The following is a 19,361-nucleotide window of genomic DNA, read 5'->3' on the forward strand; positions in this document are numbered from 1 at the left end:
GGTTTCGCGGACCCCCCAAAACCACGAACTGGATCTTCATCCACACGGCGGCATCGCGGAGAAGACTTCGACTCGAAGAAAGAACCTCGACCGTCGGATAAGTCCTTGTATCTTTTTCCGGTTTTGCCCCTACGGGCTTTCTAGTGTCTAATTGAGTCTAAGGGTATTTTAGTCTTTAGTCTAGAGAGTTAGTGGGCTTAAATATCTACCCCCTCACCCTCTCTCTTCTCCCTCCCTTTTTTTCCCCTTTTCCCTGGGCGCAAGAACAGAGCAGGCGCTCCTCTCCCTGGCGCCCTCTCCCTGTCTCCTTCTCTCTTCCTCCTCCGTTCTCCTCTCTAGGAAATAGAGGTATGGATTGTTGAGATTGTTGTACTGAGATTTGATGGGAAAGGAGGCCCTTCCCTCCTTGTGCCCTCCGGGGTTTTGACTTCGATTTAATTTCGTTCATCTTTTGCTTATTTTGGTTGAAATTCGATTTTCCTTTGTCAATTCTTGAGCACGAGATGATGGGCTACTTCTTGATGACTTCGTAACTCCTTGGAGTGATCCTAATCCATCTAGCCTAGTGCTACAACCCCCGGAATCACGAGTCTCCACGAATCGAAGTTTTTGCGTTCCAGAGAAAACCCCGTTTTTGCTCCGATTTCTTTCGATTCCTCTCAATCCGTGAGGACTTTTGTCGAAATCTTTTGGGGATGTGTTCTCGAAGTCATCATCTTCATCACCCCAAAATTTGAGCTCCTTTGGACTTGATTTGATCGTCCAATCGTCAAGTTTTTCAAAGATCGCGGGCTGGAAAAACCCTGTTCTGCTCGGGCAGGATTTTTCGTTATCGCCGGTTGAACCGACGATCACATTCTTTTTCGTCGGATCATCCGGTGAGTGAAGTTTTCATGTATTAGGGTTTTTAGAGTTTTATGTGGTTGCACCGGTGCATCAAAATCAACATGCATCGGATCAACCGGTGCTACTACTGGATTTGCGTTTTCGCTCCTTGGACCGGCGTATAGATTTTCCTAGACGTCGGTTAAACCGGTGCTCGTTAAGCACGTTTTGCAGTCCCTCTGGACAACTGCACCGGCGATAGGATTTGATTTTGTCGGATCATCCGGTGTGTGCTAACACCGGTTGAATCGACACCGTGTCATTCTCCACGTCGGATCAACCGGTGCTCGTTTCTCTCTGTTGCCGGCTTTGCTCATTGGTTGAACCGACGCTGTTCAAATTGTGCGTCAGATCAACTGGTGTGTTATACCGTGCTGGTTCTTGTGCTGCTTTTCGGTGTTTGCTTCCGCGTTGGATCTTGTTTGTTCCTAGGGCTTTCTTGTGTTGGTGTAGCTCCACCATAGCTTCTCCACACTGTGCTTAGGACTCTAGGGTTGGGCATGTACTTTGGGACTAAGCCGTTCTTTCCGATTGCAAGAAATTTGAATCGGCTCCCATTCCTCCCCCCTCTGGTCGCCCTTTCGGTCCCTCAGTCTTCAACATCATAGTCTTCAACATCATAGGCCACATTGCGGACCTGCTTGACCCACGTCTTGACTACCTTGTTCTCATCTCGCTCCTCATGCGCAGCCATCAGGAAAGCGAGCATCATTTCGAGCTCATCGCTAATGAAAGCCTGATCACGCTGGACACCTAGCTGCAGAGCTACCTCCTCCGCGTTAGCGGATGTGGCGTAGCCAAGCGCTCCATCCAGCACAGACTTGCCCAGACTCAATCATGTTGCTTCCATGACCACCCTTTTCTTCTCTCACACACAATGTGCTTATGACAAACTAGTTGAGGTTGAGGATGTCGTAAGAGCTCAATGAGCATGGAACAGCTAACGGTCAGAATGATTATATAGGTTGGAGACAATGGTCTTTAATAGATACCAAGCTTGACGACGTTTCCATCATATCAAGGCACGCAAGAGAAGATATACTCTGGTTTGCAGGCGAGAACTGAATCAGTTCATATCTTTGGCTGAGAGATGGAAAGAACGGATGAGAAGATGCATCGCCATCCTAGCTTGCTTTGCTAGCACACTCAAAGGATATATACCAAAGAGAAGTTGAATCTTTATCTTTATGTTACTATGCCACTTAAAATTTCAGCCACATTGAGCCCCAATATTATTTGGGATCAATCTTCCACGCATTAAGTTACCCTTGGGTTTATAGCAATAAAGACCAAAAAAAGTTCATAGTTCTGTGAATTTCTTTTCCTTTTTATCTTAAAACTCACTCCTTTACTAGTACCCTGCAGCATAACCAAATCACGAAAAGTACACCAAATTCTGTAGAAAGTTTGGGAGAGGATGCAACCAAACATTGGTCGGTGTCCGGGTGCCAAGACATACTAGCGACAGCGACTCAGCGAGGCATCTCTTGAGCACAGGTATAACATGACCGAATGCAGAGAAGCACATGTACATCCACGCCTGTGCCCTCTCGATTTCTCACTGAGCTGAAGGCTCAGGCCAAAAGAAAGTGACTCGGGCTCTAAAGAAATGTCGGCAATACTATTAGCAGCTGCAAGTGATGAGGTAAAGAAAAAAAAAGAAAGAAAACTATCTTCTCTGTACATTTGTGACAAAGCTTACTGATCCTTGTGATCACTTTGGCCCTTGCATAAAAGAAAAGGAAAGACAGGAGGCGCACGGGACGCTGCGTTCCTAGCTTTGATTTCACCAAAGCTACCTGACGAGCAAAGCTAAAGCGTAATCTCTTCTCTGTTTGCGCTGTAACTGTAAAAGCAAAGGAGCAGCAGGGGCTGTCGGGAAGGATGAACCAGCAGGAACAAGATTAGCAAGGGGTTCAATTCGATCACCGGACCTTTGCGTGCGCCCGCGGAGAAGAACTCGTTGGCCTGTCGCTGGATGGATTCCCGGGCTACAGTTGCCACGGATGGCCGAGCGAGGGGAGTCGAGCCGCCACGACCTGCCGGCTTCCGAGCAGCAACCGGCACGCACCCTGCCGGCGAGCGGGGCGAGGCGGCCGGGCGGCGGCCCCAGCGCCAGCCGCGGCCGGGCCCCGCGGCGGCGCGCCACTGGAGGAGGCCCGGACGGGGAGGGGAGGCGAACAGAAAAAAAAAAGTGCGCTCTGGTGGGCCGGAGAATTGAACGCTGGTGGGCCGCTTCTGACCTATCTTGGCCTGCTACGCCACACACAGCCGCAGCCACAGGCCCAGGTTGGCCTGCTTCCGCTACTCGCCGTCGCCTTCCAGCCGCCGCTGCGCGTCTTTTTTATTTTTATATTTTTCAAAAAAAAATTACAGAAATATATTTTTAATTTTAAATTTTACAGTTCTATACCCCTACCGCCTGGCAGGGGGCGGCAGGGACTTATATATAAATAAAAATATTTTTTTGCGTAGAGGTCCTTGGCGGGTGCCTATATATTATAAAAAAAATTATTTTTATTTATATATAGATCCTTACCGCCCCCTGCCGGGCGGTAGGGGTATAGAACTGCAAAATCTAAAATCAAAAATATATTTCTATAAAATTTTTTTTGAAAATATAAAAATAAAAAAGACGTCAGCCGCTGCCGCCTCCGCAACTGGCAGCTGGTCTGCCAGCCACGGCGTGCCCGAAGTCCGTCTCTGGCGGAAGCAAGTGTCGCCGGGATTCAAGCCTCTAGGTCACATTGATCCCGGGGGCTCATCCGCAGTGCGTGCATACCTCGATTTCTTCAGATCAATGTATTCTTTTCATGTTTATAATCATTACCACAATAGAAATACATCTTTGTACAACAGTACCTGGTAACTAGGACTAGTAATCGCCTCCGATTACGAGCTATCTTAGCACGTCTTCCATATCTTGCATATTGGTGTCTGAATCTGTCTCATTTAACTCTTCTTTGACTGAAGCTTCACCATTTCTTCATAAAATCCCTTTGGATTTTGGGCAAAATACCGTGAAACTTTTGATGAAAATTGTTTGAAACATTGATTTACTACCTCAAGTGATTAGACAGAGCTCCTGCCAAGTATTCTTTTTTAAAAAAATGTTTCAAATTTGAATGCCTACTTTGAATCCTGAATATTTTCTTGAACATCTGATTTGCTGTTTATGAAACTTGCATGGAATGTAAGGTTTCAGTTTTCTGAAACTTGAAAAACACTATCCCGTGGGGGTAAAATACCGTGTTTTGCCAAACCATGTCAGAAGCTTTACCGTGTTCAGCTGCGCTCTTATTCATACTTAAAAAGGATCAAAATGTAGTTTTGCCAAGCCACGTCAGAAATTATGCCAATCTAGTTTTAAATTGGTTTTTTTTCTTCCCTGCCTGTTATCAAAATATTGTCATGATTTTTCCATTCTTGTGAAATACATGTACTGTTGAAAAAGAAAAATTCTTCAGAGTGGAATGAATTGCAGCTCTAACTCTCATGATAGGAACAAAATCGCTCTCTCTGGCTTAAAATTTTCAGTTTGTGATTTTGACTCCAGCATGATTGTCCAATGTCCATCTCTATCTAGGATTTGATCTCAACTTTTTGAGGTGGTTTTCTACAGAAGCTTCTGACCGTGCCTCTCGTTGTCATAGCCTGTGCTCTGGTTTGTACTCCGGTCTGTCTTTGTTTTCTTTAGGATTTATTTCCTTTTCACAACTCCTTCGTGATGATGTGTTGTGTGAAATTACGTTAAAGGAAAAAGTGTAGTGTCGTAACGTCAGATCTGCCTATGCCCTCAAAAAAAAAAACGTCAGATCTGCCTATTGGTTAACCAGTAAACCACACTTTGTTTCATATCAAATTGGCATGTATTCAATATTTCAATTTATTGTTTAAAGTTAGCATCTAGTTGTGATTTACTTTCTGGGAATGTTCTTGAATTTTGTGCCAAAGGTTAGCCATGTCCCCTTAAAAAGGGATAAACACGGGAGCTTTATGATACAGGAAACAACCTAAGGCAGCATAGTTCTTCTGAGCTACTCCTCATCAGATGAATTGAACGTAACTCTGATGTGAATTAGATGCCAAAACATCATAGAAAATCGTTCCTACTGAGAATAATCAGTGATGGATTATTATGGTAAACACAATTTGGCCTCGTATCTTTTCCCTTTTAGCTAATTTATCAGCTTGAGTGAGTTTAGATATTCGCCCATTGTTTTCATCCCATGCAAGATTTACTTTTCCTGTTACGGATTTGCTTTGAATAATGCACAACACAGCTCTGCTAGAACGCTCTAGCAGGAGCTTTTTTTGAAACCTCTCATCTGGATACAGCTGTAGCATCTGTTCGTATACAGACACGCACCTACAACCACACACACGCACACCTCACACACACCACAAGTATACAACCAGACCTACAACTATACACAGATATCAAGACACGTCCTTAGAGAGATCACTAGAGTCATCGAGGCTCCGGCGACGGGCGCATCGCAGTCCCTTTGTGGCTCCACGCGTTGAGAGGCTCATCTGAGATTATTTAGGGAACCTACTGTTTCCGGGTGCGAAATCTGCGTCGAGCGGCGCTCGAACGCGGACGGCGGGCGCTCCACCGAGCGGACCCAGCCAACCGAGCTACGGCTCGTTCGCCTCTAGCAGGAGCTTGAGTGACAAGGAGGAAGAAGTCCAGAGTGGTAGGCCCCAAAGGCCATTGTTTTCACCCTTGTCACCTAGCAGGAAGGACAAGCCCACACACAAGCTCCTCTCTCTCTGCCGTCTCCCTTGCTGCAAGGAGCTCCAAGCCGTGTGAGTGTGATGCTGACGTGTGCCTGCACTCGTCTATACCTCTCTCCCACTGGCACCCTGTTTCCCTGCAGTGAAGGAAGAGAAAGGGGGAAAGACAGCAATCCTATTTGAAGGTTGATGCTTGGAAAGCAACTGTTATATATAGGCCCTTGATACTTCTACTCTTTGCTGCCTAAGCTCGTTCTGTTGTGTAACTGCTAGATCCTGCAGTTTTTGTTCTTGCATCGGCTTGCCATGGACAGAGTAGGAGCAGGTGTTCCCATGGATGCAGGCCAGGATTTGTGGGACTGGGAGGTCCTGCCTGACCGCAGGAGCTTCTCCATGGGCCATGGCAGCATGCATCCTAATGGTAAGAATCTTCAGCTTTCTTTTCAAAAAAAAAAAGAATCTTCAGCACTTGATCTGCTTAATCCTGATCATGATCAGCAGTGACTCTTATTCTTGTGATTGATTGCATGCCAGCTCAAGAGACAGAGGAAATTGTTCTGCCTCCGTCAGGAGATGCTGCTGTGGCCGACGAGCCTGACGTCGAGTGCAAGGACATCGGCGTCGTGCTGGATGAGACCAAGCCAGTGCCTAGTGTTGCCGATCTGATGGTCTCTGACAAGGACGAGGAAGAGAAGGCGTTCGAGAGCTCTGACGCCAAGGAGGCCGACGATGACAAATTTGCCGAGGAAGAAGAGGATGTCAAGAAGGAAAACAAAAAGGCGCGGCCGGAATGCGTGGTGTTCAGCGTGGGGAAGCTGAAGGTGAACGGGATCGGCGCGCTGTGCTCGTTCGGGTTCGCCGCCGCCACCGTCTGCATCTTCCTGATCGGCGGCAGGCTGCAGCACCACCACAGGCAGCAGCAACAGAAGATCCAGCTGCAGTTCTATGGCGATGATAAGGTAAGGTTCGATGACTCATTCAGTATTGTCCTTGTATACCTAATCCACAATCCCTTTTGTTTCTAGAATGAGTCTTTTGACCTAATTAATGCAAAATATTCAAGGTTTGAGCTTGACAGGCTACTAGACTTATCTTACTTGTGGTTCTCTGTATACTTGGATTAACTATGATGGCCCAACTTTGGCCTTCCTGTCATTTTAAATGGACTCGCCGGCCATCCAATCTTGGCCTTATGCTAAAAATAAGAACTAGGAGATTCTTGCGCCGGCTTATTAAGCTATTTGTTCTTAGAAATTCAGAAAGTTGCAGCTGTAGCCGATTCGTCTTATCCCTGAGAAGTTTGGCTGATGAAGATGCTTTGATGTGCAGAGAATCCAGCAGGTTGTGCAGCAGACCTCAAGGCTGAACCAGGCCATGTCATCCGTGATGGGGGCAGGAGGAGCATCAACAAGGGCCAACATCTCATTTGGTGGCTTCTACGATGGGTTCTGATCTCATCAGAGTGGAGTATCATCGTCAAGCACAAGTTGCCAATTGCCATGGTAATAGGTAGCAACTTATTAGATATGCTACGGCGTACGGCCAAGTGGTCTGAAACTCTGAATGTACACTACCACGTACCTGCACATAGTTTGTATTGGTTGTAAATAATTGGGTTCTTAGACCTTGGTTTATTACATACAGATAAGGATGGATTATTGCTAGGTTTGTTCAAGCTGATAGATAAGAGAAAGATTATTTGACTTATGCCGAAATAGGAAATGCTTAGTGGAGAAGTTAGTAACTGAACATGAATAATTCCTCCTCTTGACCTTGGTTTTCCAAGAGGGGATTTCTATGTGGATGACACTTTTATTTTACTCAACAAATGATTTGTGAACAGGCTAGGAGTAGTTTTCTATTACCTAAATTAAAAGAATTTCTTTTCAGTTTCTCCCTCATTTTTAAATTCATAAAATTTAGTACAATGCGATTCAGTTTAAAATAAACTAATTAGCTTGTCCTAAACATTATATACTAACACACAAAGTATTAAATTAGTAGGGCGCTGAGCCTCGTGGCACTATATTTTAACAGTGTAACCTAATCAGTTTGGCCCTAGCCATCTTTTTCTCAAAGAAGTTTCTATTCAAAAGTCAACATCTGCCCAAAAATTCCTCCTCAGCTGAAATTCTTGGCGCTGCCTGCCAACTGTGTGTCGTGGAGCACATTGTGACATGCCATCAATCTGGCCACTATTGTGCAAGGTGATGCGAACGTGCAAGCGTCCGACCACCCGGCCGGCAAATTAAGCTAACCGGGAACGTTACCGTTCTGAACATCACAAACTTTTCTAGCGTTTGTGAAAGGTTCACTGGATCTACAAAGAGACACGTTTCACTGTTGAGTAACCCAGCTTGTACTGGTACTGGACAGTGACGGATTCAAGAATTAAACATTGGGAGCTTATTTCTCCTTCTTCTTCCTCCTTCCTCTCTTTTCCTTCTTCCAACTCCTTTTTCTCTTCCCCTACTTCATCCATGGCTAAAAAATGATGGGGGGCTTTAGGGAGCTCCATGGGATACAAGGGGCTCCAACCCCATTCTCCCACGCTGGATCCGTTCTTGGTACTGGATGGTTAGACGTACTCACTCCATATAGAAAATAAAAGACGTTTAGGATAGTGACATAGTCTCCAAAAGTATAACTTGACTGTTTATTTTTATAAAATATTTGTTGAAAAGTGATATATGTATATTTTTATGAAAGTGTTTTTAAGACAAATCTATTCATATGACTTTCACTTTTTCAAACTCAATAACTTAAAAGTTATTCATAATTTATATTTCCAATGTTTAACACAAACCTTGTCTAAAACGACATTCTTTTCCTATACGGAGGGGGTAATTTGGATGCTAATAATGATTACGAGAAATGAAACAAGACAATATTTGAGAAGAAAAATAATATGTGTAAATTGAAGATCTCAACAAAAATTGCTCAATATATATACAAGTAGAGCTTCTAATTGGCTTCTGGCATAGGCCAGATAAACTAAAGTAGTAATCCATTTCCCAAGTTTAAAGTAGTAATCCATTTCCCGGATCATTGTTAACTTGTTGTCAAACAAAGGCACACTGGTTTCTTACCACTGCTAATAACCCAACTTATTGCAAAAAAAACTCAAGGAAAAAAAAAGAAATATCTCACTTGTAATGCAACGTATACCATGGGTTAAAAACCTGCCGTCCCTATTAGGTGGTCAAAAGAAGCCAACTCCAGCAAGTCTCTGTGAATGGGCTGTAGCGAGCCAGGGAGACGAACTTGGCAAGCGGCATCGTTGCTCCGGTGAAGCCGACACAAGGAAGAAGGCCATGTGAAAAGAAGAAGAAAAGATTGTTTATTAGTTTGTTGCGTGTTTAGTTACATTTTAAATTTGTTCTTTTCTGCACCTTGCATATAGTTGCGTGCACGGTGCATTTGTAAAACTAGTCAGTTCTTATCGAGATGAAGTGTTTCACATAGCCTTTTCCCATACTTATATAACGTAATTTGGTTATTTCTGGTCTCTGAGTCTGCCCTGTAAATATGTTCTTGATGACTATTGAGTGGAGTGGAAATGTTTTTTTTGTATTGGGAACATATCAGGTGCAAACCAGCATGTCTGTGCAAACCGTGCATCTGGACCACCGGATCTACATCTAAGGGGCATGGAAGGAATGAATAATGTTGCAATTAACCGCCCGCTCTTGGATTAGGTAATTATATTTTTGCAAATCCTCCCTCCCACTCCCCCTGCACCCTTCTTTGGATGTTGATCCGGTGGTCCAGACTAGAGTTTGCACAGACATGTTGGTTTGTACCTGATATGTTCTTTTTTATATTTCCATTCAAAATTACAAAAATAAAAGGCAGTTCAAAGTTCGAACACCCGTATATAGAACAAAGTTCAGTATCTATCGGTGTTTAGCTGTCAACCCCACTTAGGGATACTCCGAGTATCCATATTTGCTAACAACGCATAACAATTTTTTTTTGTTTTCTAATTTACTTCATTGCTTTGCTTAGCATCAGTCACGGGTCGGCAAACAAGGCCGCCAGGTTTGTGGAACTCCGATTTCGAAACTAACGCGAAGATAAAATGTCGCTTTTGAATTCAAGTCTCCATAATGGAGGGATGTCAGCACATTGTGCTTTACTCCTTCAATTTTCCATTTCTTTTTGTGTGTGTGTGTGTGGGGGGGGGGGGGGGTTTGAAAATATCTCTTTTATCAGGTATTCAGTTTAGAATATCTCTTTTACAGAAAGAAGCAAAGGCTAGCTGCTGCCCTCATGCAAGGCGGCGTTCCATCTGTTTTTCATAGGAAGAAGCAAATGCTGGCTGCTGCCCTCATGTCAGGCAAGGCGAAGCACAAAAGTTGGCTGCTTTGCGGAGGGTGCCACACTGCCACTTGAAAGCAACATTGAGGTTGGGAGAGGGCTGCAACGAGCAGGATAAAGAGGAGACCAAAAAAGAGGCTTGAGGAAAAGCAACGAAGTTGCAAGTCTTTTCCTCTTGCTCCGATCAATGCGTGCATCAGCAATTCAGCATCTCGATGGTCGCTTGGTCAGTTAACTTTTGCAAGCTAGTGCGCACCCATGCTTCCACGCTTAGGCTCTGTTTAGATCTAAAACGCAAAATGCAAAATTTTTGTAAATCGCTTGCATAGTGTATTAAATGTAGTCGAAAAATAAACCGCATTACAAAAATAGATTGTAAATCGCGAGACGAATCTAATAAGCCTAATTAGGACGTGATTAGACACTAAATTACTACAGTAAGCATGCTCTAACACTACAAGAATAGTTGAGATACATGACAGAAACAATTCGTCACAATATCCCAAAAACTGTCATAAAACAGAATCTATGACGAAATTTGAAACTGTCATGTATCTCGCGTCATAGATCAACTGGGATGACGAATCTCTAAAAATGTCATAGATTCACAGCTATCTATGATGTTCTTCTATCGTCATAAAATCCTTCAAGCCCACTTAGCATGACCCAGGCCCAACTCAAGCCCAATGGTTTGTGACGAAATTGATTGTCACAACCTGCTGATGTGTTTGCCAACTAAGATGGAGCCCATTTACATGGCAGCCCAAATATGGCCTATCTACAGCTTTCGGTCTTTATTCCTTTGGGCCAAGTTAATGCAAGCAATAAAAGCAAATCCAACCCAAGAATGTAGCAGGCTAAATTTGGCATATTAATTTTTGGATCCATATAACAACAGCCTTTAATATTCAGCCAAAAATAAATGGCCCATAATTTTTCGCCTGATCATTTCAGCCCAGGAAAATAAATACAGCCCATCTACGAAGCCCAACCCACAGTAGAAAAGCACAATCATCCCAGATTTGTCAACATGACAGATTCAAATACAACATTCAGCAAATAAACATAAACATATGTTCTGATCAAATAGCACATCAGATTTCAAATTGCACATCAGATACAACACAAGTTCTTGTCCACAAGCAAATCACAGTTTGCACTAGACACTTCAACCCCTCCAGCCCTGGAGTAACAGCAAAATGCTTGCATTCTGTTGAAACACAGAATGCATGCAGTTTGCAGCAGCAAAAGGATGACCTCAACAGGGCAGCAACCGCAAAACAAATGAAGTCGCAAAAGATAGGTTCCATCTTAGCTAACATAGCTTCACAGAAACTATATTTCTAAGAGACCGAGACCAGCTTACCCCGTAGACTAATGCCGCTGAAGCATACTTAACACAAGTTCAAGTTTTGCATTAGTCTCTGCTTGCTTCTTTGCCATCTCTTCACGGTCCCTAGTCCTTGCTTGCTCTGTTTCTTGTAGCTTCGTGGACAACTCATGCATCTGTTCTCGCTGAGAGTTGACCAGCAATCGAAGCTCAGCATTTTCCCTTTGTGCCAATAGTTCAGCTTGAAGGTTTTGTCCACCAGATATAGGTTGGTTGTTGTGGATCCCCACATTTTGCAAAAATGTGTTCTTCTTAGTGTTCTGAGCAAGCACGCCTGCCACGACCTCTGTCACAGACCTTGTTTCTTGTTCTTCTGCAGGTTCGGCGATCCTGGTTTCCATTTGAGTCTAGCAGTGTAGGCAACAAATACAGTTTATTAGATATAGTAAAAAGTTAGCATTGCAATAAGCTTTGTTTGAAAACTTTCTTACAATAGCAGACTGGACAACAACTGTATAGCCATTTTTTTTGTTGCTGTAGTGGCACTCCTTGAATAAATCCAGTGCATCAAGTTCCTGATCTTTGTACTTGTCTCCCTGGAAACAATACATAGGTGCAGTTAACTCACATGTTCACAACACTTCATAGAAGAGAAAATGAAGAAACAACATGCACGTGCACTTCATCATAAAGGGCATTCATTATATGTGCAAGATGTAGTAATATTCTGCATAAATTGGAAGCAGATCATGGCCTTATGATCATATTGATTTTTTCATTTGCTAAAATTTGAAAAAACATGTGCAACTGAAATATTGACTACTTCATCACACTATATGGTTGCACAATGACATATGTAACTTACCAAATTTTCCAAGTGGACCTCGTAGCTGCGAGAGCCAGTTGTTTGATGGTACTTAACGTTGCCTCGGTTGGTTTTGTTTGTTTCGCAAGCTTCCTACACCAAGAACAGCATACATGTCAAATAAACTTTGAAGGCAATATATTGACTTTCAGGCTTTCAGCATAGAACATACAATTTTTTGGGGAGTCTTCCAGAATTCCACAAGATCATTCCACTGTGTATCAGTCATAGACTTGACAGGAGAAGTTTTGGTGACTAAGTGGAGTGGGTAAGGATTAAAGTACTTTTTCTTCAGCTTGTAACGTTGTTGGCGAACTGCGGATTTCATCATCTCATAGCAAGCCTTTTTAACAGGAGCAGCATTAATGTCGATATCAAACTTTATCTATTCAAATGAAAGAGCATTCACATGAACTTCAATATTTTTAAATAAAGAAACATTCAAGGTGCAAAGGAATTGAGTATGCACTTACCTTAAGTCTCCCCATCAATATTCTTAGGAGCCCAGGTTGCTTCTTGTATTCCTTCCAGTTCTTCAATATAGGAATATCGTTCCTCACTGCAATATTGCATTCAGTTGCAAACTTTGCCGCAACAAGAGGTACTACTGGCCTTTTCTTCCCTTCAGTAATGACTACTGCCAGTTTGCCACGCCGAGCCCGTGACAACCTTTCGAGAGCTTTTCCCATATTAGACCCCCTTATGCATGTCTCCTCTTCTGGTTGTGCATGTACACAAAATAGGAACTAGTCAGATGAAAACAACTTGGATCCATGGTGATAATGAAAAGGCTACTTGACAAGATAATCAGGTTATTAAAGTGAAAAGACACTATTACTATATAGCACAGCACATTCAATTAACATGACATATTTTGGATGCATCAAACAAACACTATGGAACTCAAAGAATATGGATAACAGGAATGGAGTGCAAAAACATGCCTTCAATGTCATTGGCATCAGGTTGGGCAGAATGATCTACTTCGATAGCCACCAGGTTGTGCCCATCAGGTAGGGAAGTACTATTACATTGCTGGTTGTCAATGCCATCACTTCCATTGGCAACAGAGATGTTGCTGTTAAGCTGGTCAAAACTATCATCTAAAAATAGGCAGACAGTAAAAATGTGCTAATCATCCAGTCAAGGCAAACATAAAATTGGTAACAAGCATGGTTGTAGAACTTGCCTTGAACAAAGGGCTGTAGGTGGTCATCAAAGTTGCCAACATTTTCTTCATCTTGCCTGGTACGAGAAACGGATGGAGTTGGAGTTGGCACAGGAATGTCACTTGCTGCCAAGCTTCTCTTAGGCCTTTTAGTTCTAGTTGTTTGCTGATCTGCAACAACTGTCTTCTTAGGCCGAGGCTTCACCCCACCAGGAGCCATGTCAGCAGAACTTTTGCTACTGGTTTCCTTGCAAGTCTTGTTTGAGACCTTCAATGCTTCCTACAAATAAATGCAAACATAGATCGATCAACAAGGCTTGCACAGAATTAAATTGCATTAGCAAACAAGTAACATGTTAAGCCCTCACAAGATAGAGGAATTAGCACCTTAGCTTTGTTAGCAGCACACAAATCGCCTTCACACTGGTCAGGATCGTAATCAGAATCAGAGTCTTGGCCATTACTATGCTTTGGCAAATTCTTGTAAGGAGGAATGCCTCCATTTTTTCCAAGCATGGTGGCTGGAACAGGAAGTCCAAGCTGTTGCAGCCTTGAACCATTCCGCATGCATTGTTGTAGACGCAACGCTTCATACGGATTCATTTCTAAGTGAAGTGAAAATATGATAGACAAATTACTATTCGTTGAACAGGACTTCAGTTCTTAGCAAAATAAATTAACATCACACGATTTAATGTTGTGCAACCACAAGCTTACAAATAATCTGTCAAACAACACAGGAAGCTTAGCAAATTGACAGATAATACCAAATTGACACAGGAATATTCGAGAACTCATGCTCTCTAGACTGGACTTACTGACGCACATGCACAGAATCACGGAATATTTTACCAAGAAGCACATGCGCAGCAATAAGTAATAGTCAAAAGCTAGAAAGGTTAGGAAGCCCAGTACCTACAAACTTGCGTCTGTGGCCATTCCTCGGTCCACCTGTAATTGGCATCACGAGAACTTGCGTCTGCTCGATGTGATTCGGTGATGATGTGGTGCGCTGGTGCAGTAGAGGTTCGACGGCGCCGCGGAAGGCAGAGGAGATGAGGAAGGAGGTGGCGGCCGAATGGAGGACAAGCCTAGGGTTTGAGATGGATTTGGGGGATTTGCTGGCTCTATGCAGGGGGTGGCGGGGGGGAGACCCTGATATTTGGTGGCTACCATGGAAAAGTACTAAGGTAACCTTCGCAAGGGTGCATGTCGATATGCAGCAGGATCGTGAATATGAGAATCGTGGCTAGGTAGTTTGGTCAAGTTTACCATGGGCTTTTTTAGGCTTCGCGCCAGTGGGTCGAAAATTGGGGTTAGACGCGCGGTTGCGAATGTTTTGGCTTGCCGCGCATGTTTTGCATTGTGGGGCACATCTGAAACTTCTAGAACAGCATTGTGCTAGACTACATAATATTATTTGTGACACCGTAAATTGGTAAAAAAAATACTTGTACATGGGTACATTTTGTTCACAGTATTTGTATATGTATAATTCAATACTTCGTTATAATGGGCATATCTATATCTATCTATATTATAAAAGTTGAAATACTAATACTTTTTTACACCATCAATTTCTCTTGCATTTAGGGATGAAAACGAACGGGAACGGGCGGGAAACACCCTAAACTGTTTCCGTTACCATTATAGTTTACCGGAAACTCAACGGAAACGGGCGGTAACCGAAAAGTTAACCAGAATATCAATCACAATTCACAATACAATTTAAGATAAAATCACACAAGTCACACAATGACACAAGCTGACAAGCACAATTTCAAAGTTCGATCACCAAGCTCCATGGCTTGTGCATACTGATATTACAATATTTCTTTATAGCTCAGCAGTTTCTGTTCCCGTTCCCGGAAACCCGGTCCCGTTTTCCATACCGTTACTATATTTTTCCGGAAATATTGAGAAATACAAAAATGAACGGGACTATATGGGAATACGGTATGGGACGGGACGGGATTTTTTCCGACCGTTTTCAACCCTACTTGCATTGTAAGTATAAGATATTTTCAAACATTATGCCACAAACTATATATGGTTGAATTGCATTTACTTTTAATTTGATCAACTTAATTATTAGAGATTTTAAATGGATATGAATTTGTTTTTCCACGAAATTTATCCAAAAAGGATGAAAATTTGTAAAAGAAAAAGAAAAAGGGTGCCACGGCCCATCAGTCAGCACCTCAGCTGGTCGCCTTATCCAGCACCTCTGCAAGGAAATTTAGTTCACAATTTCCTCTGCAAGTTGGTTTCAGTTTTGTTTCAGAAGGACAACAGTTCAGGAGCAAAAAATAAGTCATAAGGCAACATGATCTCAAATATTGTGGCCCTTACAAAACATAACAGTGTTTCAATGTCTGGGCGCTTTACAACAATGACTCATCATAGTCCTAAAAAAATTTAAGAAAAACAACTACTCATCATCACTGTCGACTTCGATTGTGGCACCTCCTCCATCTTCACTGCAGTACTCTAGATATGTGTCATCTTCGTCGTCTTCGCTGTCACTTTCATACACATAGTTTGCCCTTTCATTCCTCAAACGGGAAATCTCAGCAGCTTGAAACCTGGTTCCAGGTTCATCATCTCTATTTAATGGCTGCTCAGATGTAAAGTCAGAAACTACTTGCCGCCTACCCTCATCTTCACAATACTCATCCTCTTGATATGCAGGTCCATTAAATGGCACAGTTGTTTCACGTACATTATATAGATGTCGATGGTCAAACGTTTGGACAACTTGCCAATTTTTACCAAACTTTGTATCTGGCAAATAAAACACTTTTCTAGCCTGAGTAGCTAGAATTAAAGAATCATCTTTGTACCATAGACTGCCAACATTGATGCTTTTAAAAAACCCATCATCTTTCATTTGAGTCATCTTTCCATCCAATTTAAACCAATCACACTTGAACAAAACTACTGACATGTCATCACCATTGTAATCTAACTGGATGATCTCTTTTAGTGTTCCATAAAAATCCATAACCTCATTATTATGTGTACCTTGTGTCATTACTCCACTATTCTGTGTTTTCTTGTTCATATCACGGTCAATAGTATTAAATCGCACCCCATTCACTATGCATGATTTGTATTTTCTCACTCTAAAATCAGGACCACAGCCCAAGGAAAATAAATCATCATCTATCTCTTCTTGATTTGTATATCGTCGCGTCATCATCTGAAAACACACACACAATAATATACATTAGAATCTTTAGTGAAATATTAATTACAAACCATTTGTAAAAGAGGCTGAATGAAAACTAACATGGTTCCTGAACCATGTCTGAAATCCTTGTCGAAGCGCTCTATCAATGTTAGGCACCCCTTCCCTCTCTAATTCAGCTCTGAACATTCTATAAAAAAAATAAAAGTTTGGTCAAGAGGCCTCAAATGAACAAGAGGAAGGTAGGACACAGAAGTATAGAGGTCAGAACATACTTGATATATTCCTCAACTTGACTAGAGTTGTTCAACACATACCACACCATTTGATCAATTTCATTTTCGTCGTATACTACATCCGCTGCTGAAGTCAAAGTAACTCCATGCCCAAAAACATCAACACCATAGGCTTCTTCGTTTGAAAATCCTACATTTCTTGGTTCTCGATTAAATCTTGTTTCAACACCATCCATGTATTTAGATAAAAATGTTAGGCACTCATCCGCAATATATGCCTCAGCAATGGAACCTTCTGGTCGTGCTCTATTCCTCACATAGCGCTTCAAAGTGTACAACCGCCTTTCAATTGGATACATCCACCCATATTGCACAGGACCTCGGAGCAAGGCCTCTTCAGGCAAATGTATAGAAAGGTGCAGCATCACATCAAAAAATGCTGGGGGGAAAATTTTCTCAAGCTTGCACACTATTATAGGGATTTCTTTTTTCATTTCAGCCAACACATCCTTGTTAACAGTTTTGCTGCACAATTCCCTAAAGAACTTTCCTAACTCAGCAATTGCTTCATAAATATCCTTGTCCACAAATCCTCTCAAGGCAGCAGGTAAGATTCTTTGCAAAAGAATGTGGCAGTCATGTGTTTTTAGGCCCTGTACCTTGGTACCATCGGCATTTATACATCTTGAGATGTTTGAAGCATAGCCATCTGGAAACTTTACCTCCCCTAAAAACTTACAAAAGGCAATCTTGTGTTCTTTGGATAAGGTATATCGAGCATGAGGCATCTCAGAACAATTTCCTTCCTCTCTAAACTGCAGCTCATCTTTGATTCCCAAATCGCTTAGGTCAAGCCTAGCATTCACTGTGTCCTTTGTCTTCCCAAGTATATTGAGAATTGTGGAAATCAAGCTCTCACATATGTTCTTCTCAATGTGCATGACATCAAGATTATGTCTCAGCTTCAAATTTTTCCAATATTCCAAGTCCCACAAACAGACCCTCCGGCTCCAAATTCTCACATGAGCACTGCTGCCCCTGTCCTTTTCAGAACGCTTCCTTTTATTGCTTCTTGGTTGCTTGATCCCAGGCCTAACATGGCTTACCTTCTCTAATTCTGCTAGCAGCTCTTCTTTAGAAAATTTACCTGGTGGATCATTGGTTCCATGAAGGCCAACAAATTCATTGTTTCTCCGCAGACGATGTCCCTTTGGCAAGAAACGATAGTGACCAATATATGCAATTTTATTCCTTAGGGCATATGAAAGAGGATTCTTGTCGCAGTGAGTACATGCAAAATAGCCTTTCGTAGTCCGCCCAGAAAGAGTACTTAGAGCAGGATAGTCATGAATACACCATAAAACTGCAGCCCGGAGATTGAACTTCTTGCCACTAACAGCATCATAAGTGGACACACCCTTCCAAAGCTTAATCAAATCTTCTACAAGAGGTTCTAGAAATAAATCAAAGTCTTTCCCTGGGCATGTTGGACCTGGGATCAACAAAGCCATCATTAAATTTGACTCATCCATGCATACCCAAGGTGGAAAGTTGTAGGGAACAACAAATACAGGCCACATGCTGTACTTTGTATTAAAATTGCCAAAGGGATTGAATCCATCTGTAGCAAGGCCAAGTCTGAGGTTTCTTGGATCTTTGGCAAAATCTGGATATTCTCTATCAAAATCTTGCCACGCCTCACCATCAGCTGGATGACTCATTTCCTTTTCACTAGACTCCCTCTTTAACTTGTGCCATTGTGCATCTTCTACACCTTGCTTGGAAGCAAATATTCTCTTTAGCCTAGGTGCCAATGGAAAATAACGCAGTACTTTCTGTGGAACCTTCTTTCTTTCAGGGTCTTTCCATCTCGAAAAAACACAAATTGGACAATTGTCATGCTTAGCATAATTCTTCCGAAACAGAACACAGTTGTTATAGCACACATGGATTGATTCATATCCAAGTCCTAAATCCTTTAGAAGTTTCTTTGCTTCATTATATGACTTTGGGAGTGTATTGAAATCCGGAAATGCTTCAGCCAATATCTTTAAAATTGCAGAAAATGCAGTATTTGTAATTCTATAAAATGACTTCATATGAAGTAGCTTTACTACAAAAGAGAACCTTGAAAATTTGCTGCAGCCCGGATAAAGCTGACGCTTTGCCTCCTTCATCACATGATCCAAAAATGAGTCTTTATCCATCAGGTTTCCATCGTCATTGTTTCCATCTGGATTTTCACCATCAGGTCTACCTTGTTCTTCTGCACTTTGTAAGTCCCTTAGGATCCCCTCAAGCCGATCGTCACCATTGCTATCATCCTCAGGGAAACCCAACCCATGTAGGGAACCAGCATCATTGTCATGCACAGGAAGTTCATTAGCATCTAGATTAAGGTCCTCTCCATGATATATCCATCGAGTATATGTACAGTCCATACCATTCATCAATATGTGGTTCTTGACATTGGCCTGATCTAGGTACTTTTGATTTAGGCATCTAGCACATGGGCAGAGAATCTCATCATTCTCACCAAATTTTTCTTTAATGAAGTCCATAAATTCCTTGACACCACTGACATATTCATTGGAAAATAGTGTGCCGTGCAACCAGCTCCTATCCAT

General features: G+C 42.4%; 3 protein-coding genes across 6 annotated transcripts; 1 reads left to right on the forward strand and 2 right to left on the reverse strand.

Annotated features, from left to right (window-relative positions):
- Positions 1–5,640: 5,640 nt before the first annotated feature.
- Positions 5,641–7,427, forward strand: LOC120659658. Of its 4 annotated transcripts, none has more exons than XM_039937869.1 (4): positions 5,641–5,810; positions 5,899–6,046; positions 6,160–6,584; positions 6,955–7,427. In XM_039937869.1, exons 2-4 carry the CDS (start codon positions 5,932–5,934, stop codon positions 7,075–7,077), a joined length of 663 nt encoding a protein of 220 aa, XP_039793803.1. In that variant the 5' UTR covers positions 5,641–5,810; positions 5,899–5,931; the 3' UTR covers positions 7,078–7,427. The 4 variants fall into 4 exon arrangements, with proteins under 4 accessions (XP_039793803.1, XP_039793805.1, XP_039793804.1 ...); XM_039937871.1 differs by having other exon boundaries at positions 5,650–5,804; positions 5,905–6,046; XM_039937870.1 differs by having other exon boundaries at positions 5,653–5,804; positions 5,896–6,046.
- A 3,892-nt stretch (positions 7,428–11,319) lies between these two features.
- On the reverse strand, positions 11,320–13,875 carry LOC120662356. The gene is made up of 8 exons (XM_039941520.1): positions 13,696–13,875; positions 13,330–13,588; positions 13,085–13,243; positions 12,614–12,858; positions 12,313–12,525; positions 12,141–12,233; positions 11,767–11,871; positions 11,320–11,682 (listed from the first exon to the last, which is right to left on the reverse strand). Exons 1-8 carry the CDS (start codon positions 13,873–13,875, stop codon positions 11,320–11,322), a joined length of 1,617 nt encoding a protein of 538 aa, XP_039797454.1.
- A 1,864-nt stretch (positions 13,876–15,739) lies between these two features.
- LOC120662357 lies at positions 15,740–19,361 on the reverse strand. Its single transcript, XM_039941521.1, has 3 exons — positions 16,774–19,361; positions 16,601–16,688; positions 15,740–16,510 (listed from the first exon to the last, which is right to left on the reverse strand). The coding sequence occupies exons 1-3, from the start codon at positions 19,359–19,361 to the stop codon at positions 15,740–15,742; spliced, it is 3,447 nt and encodes a 1,148-aa protein (XP_039797455.1).

This window comes from Panicum virgatum, chromosome 2N, assembly GCF_016808335.1.
Source record: "Panicum virgatum strain AP13 chromosome 2N, P.virgatum_v5, whole genome shotgun sequence".
NCBI lineage: Eukaryota > Viridiplantae > Streptophyta > Magnoliopsida > Poales > Poaceae > Panicum > Panicum virgatum.

Bases quoted from the DNA above. Each gene is read 5' to 3' on its own strand.
- LOC120659658 (XM_039937869.1), top strand. From the start codon at position 5,932: ATGGACAGAGTAGGAGCAGGTGTTCCCATGGATGCAGGCCAGGATTTG. The intron at 6,047-6,159 runs GTAAGAATCTTC...ATTGCATGCCAG, and splicing joins TGGCAGCATGCATCCTAATG to CTCAAGAGACAGAGGAAATT. The intron at 6,585-6,954 runs GTAAGGTTCGAT...TTTGATGTGCAG, and splicing joins AGTTCTATGGCGATGATAAG to AGAATCCAGCAGGTTGTGCA.
- LOC120662356 (XM_039941520.1), bottom strand. From the start codon at position 13,875: ATGCGGAATGGTTCAAGGCTGCAACAGCTTGGACTTCCTGTTCCAGCC. The intron at 13,244-13,329 runs GCAAGTTCTACA...GCCTATTTTTAG, and splicing joins CCTACAGCCCTTTGTTCAAG to ATGATAGTTTTGACCAGCTT. The intron at 11,683-11,766 runs GTAAGAAAGTTT...CTACACTGCTAG, and splicing joins TTGTTGTCCAGTCTGCTATT to ACTCAAATGGAAACCAGGAT.
- LOC120662357 (XM_039941521.1), bottom strand. From the start codon at position 19,361: ATGGATAGGAGCTGGTTGCACGGCACACTATTTTCCAATGAATATGTC. The intron at 16,689-16,773 runs GTATGTTCTGAC...TTTTTTTTATAG, and splicing joins CAAGTTGAGGAATATATCAA to AATGTTCAGAGCTGAATTAG. The intron at 16,511-16,600 runs GTTAGTTTTCAT...GTGTGTTTTCAG, and splicing joins AGACATGGTTCAGGAACCAT to ATGATGACGCGACGATATAC.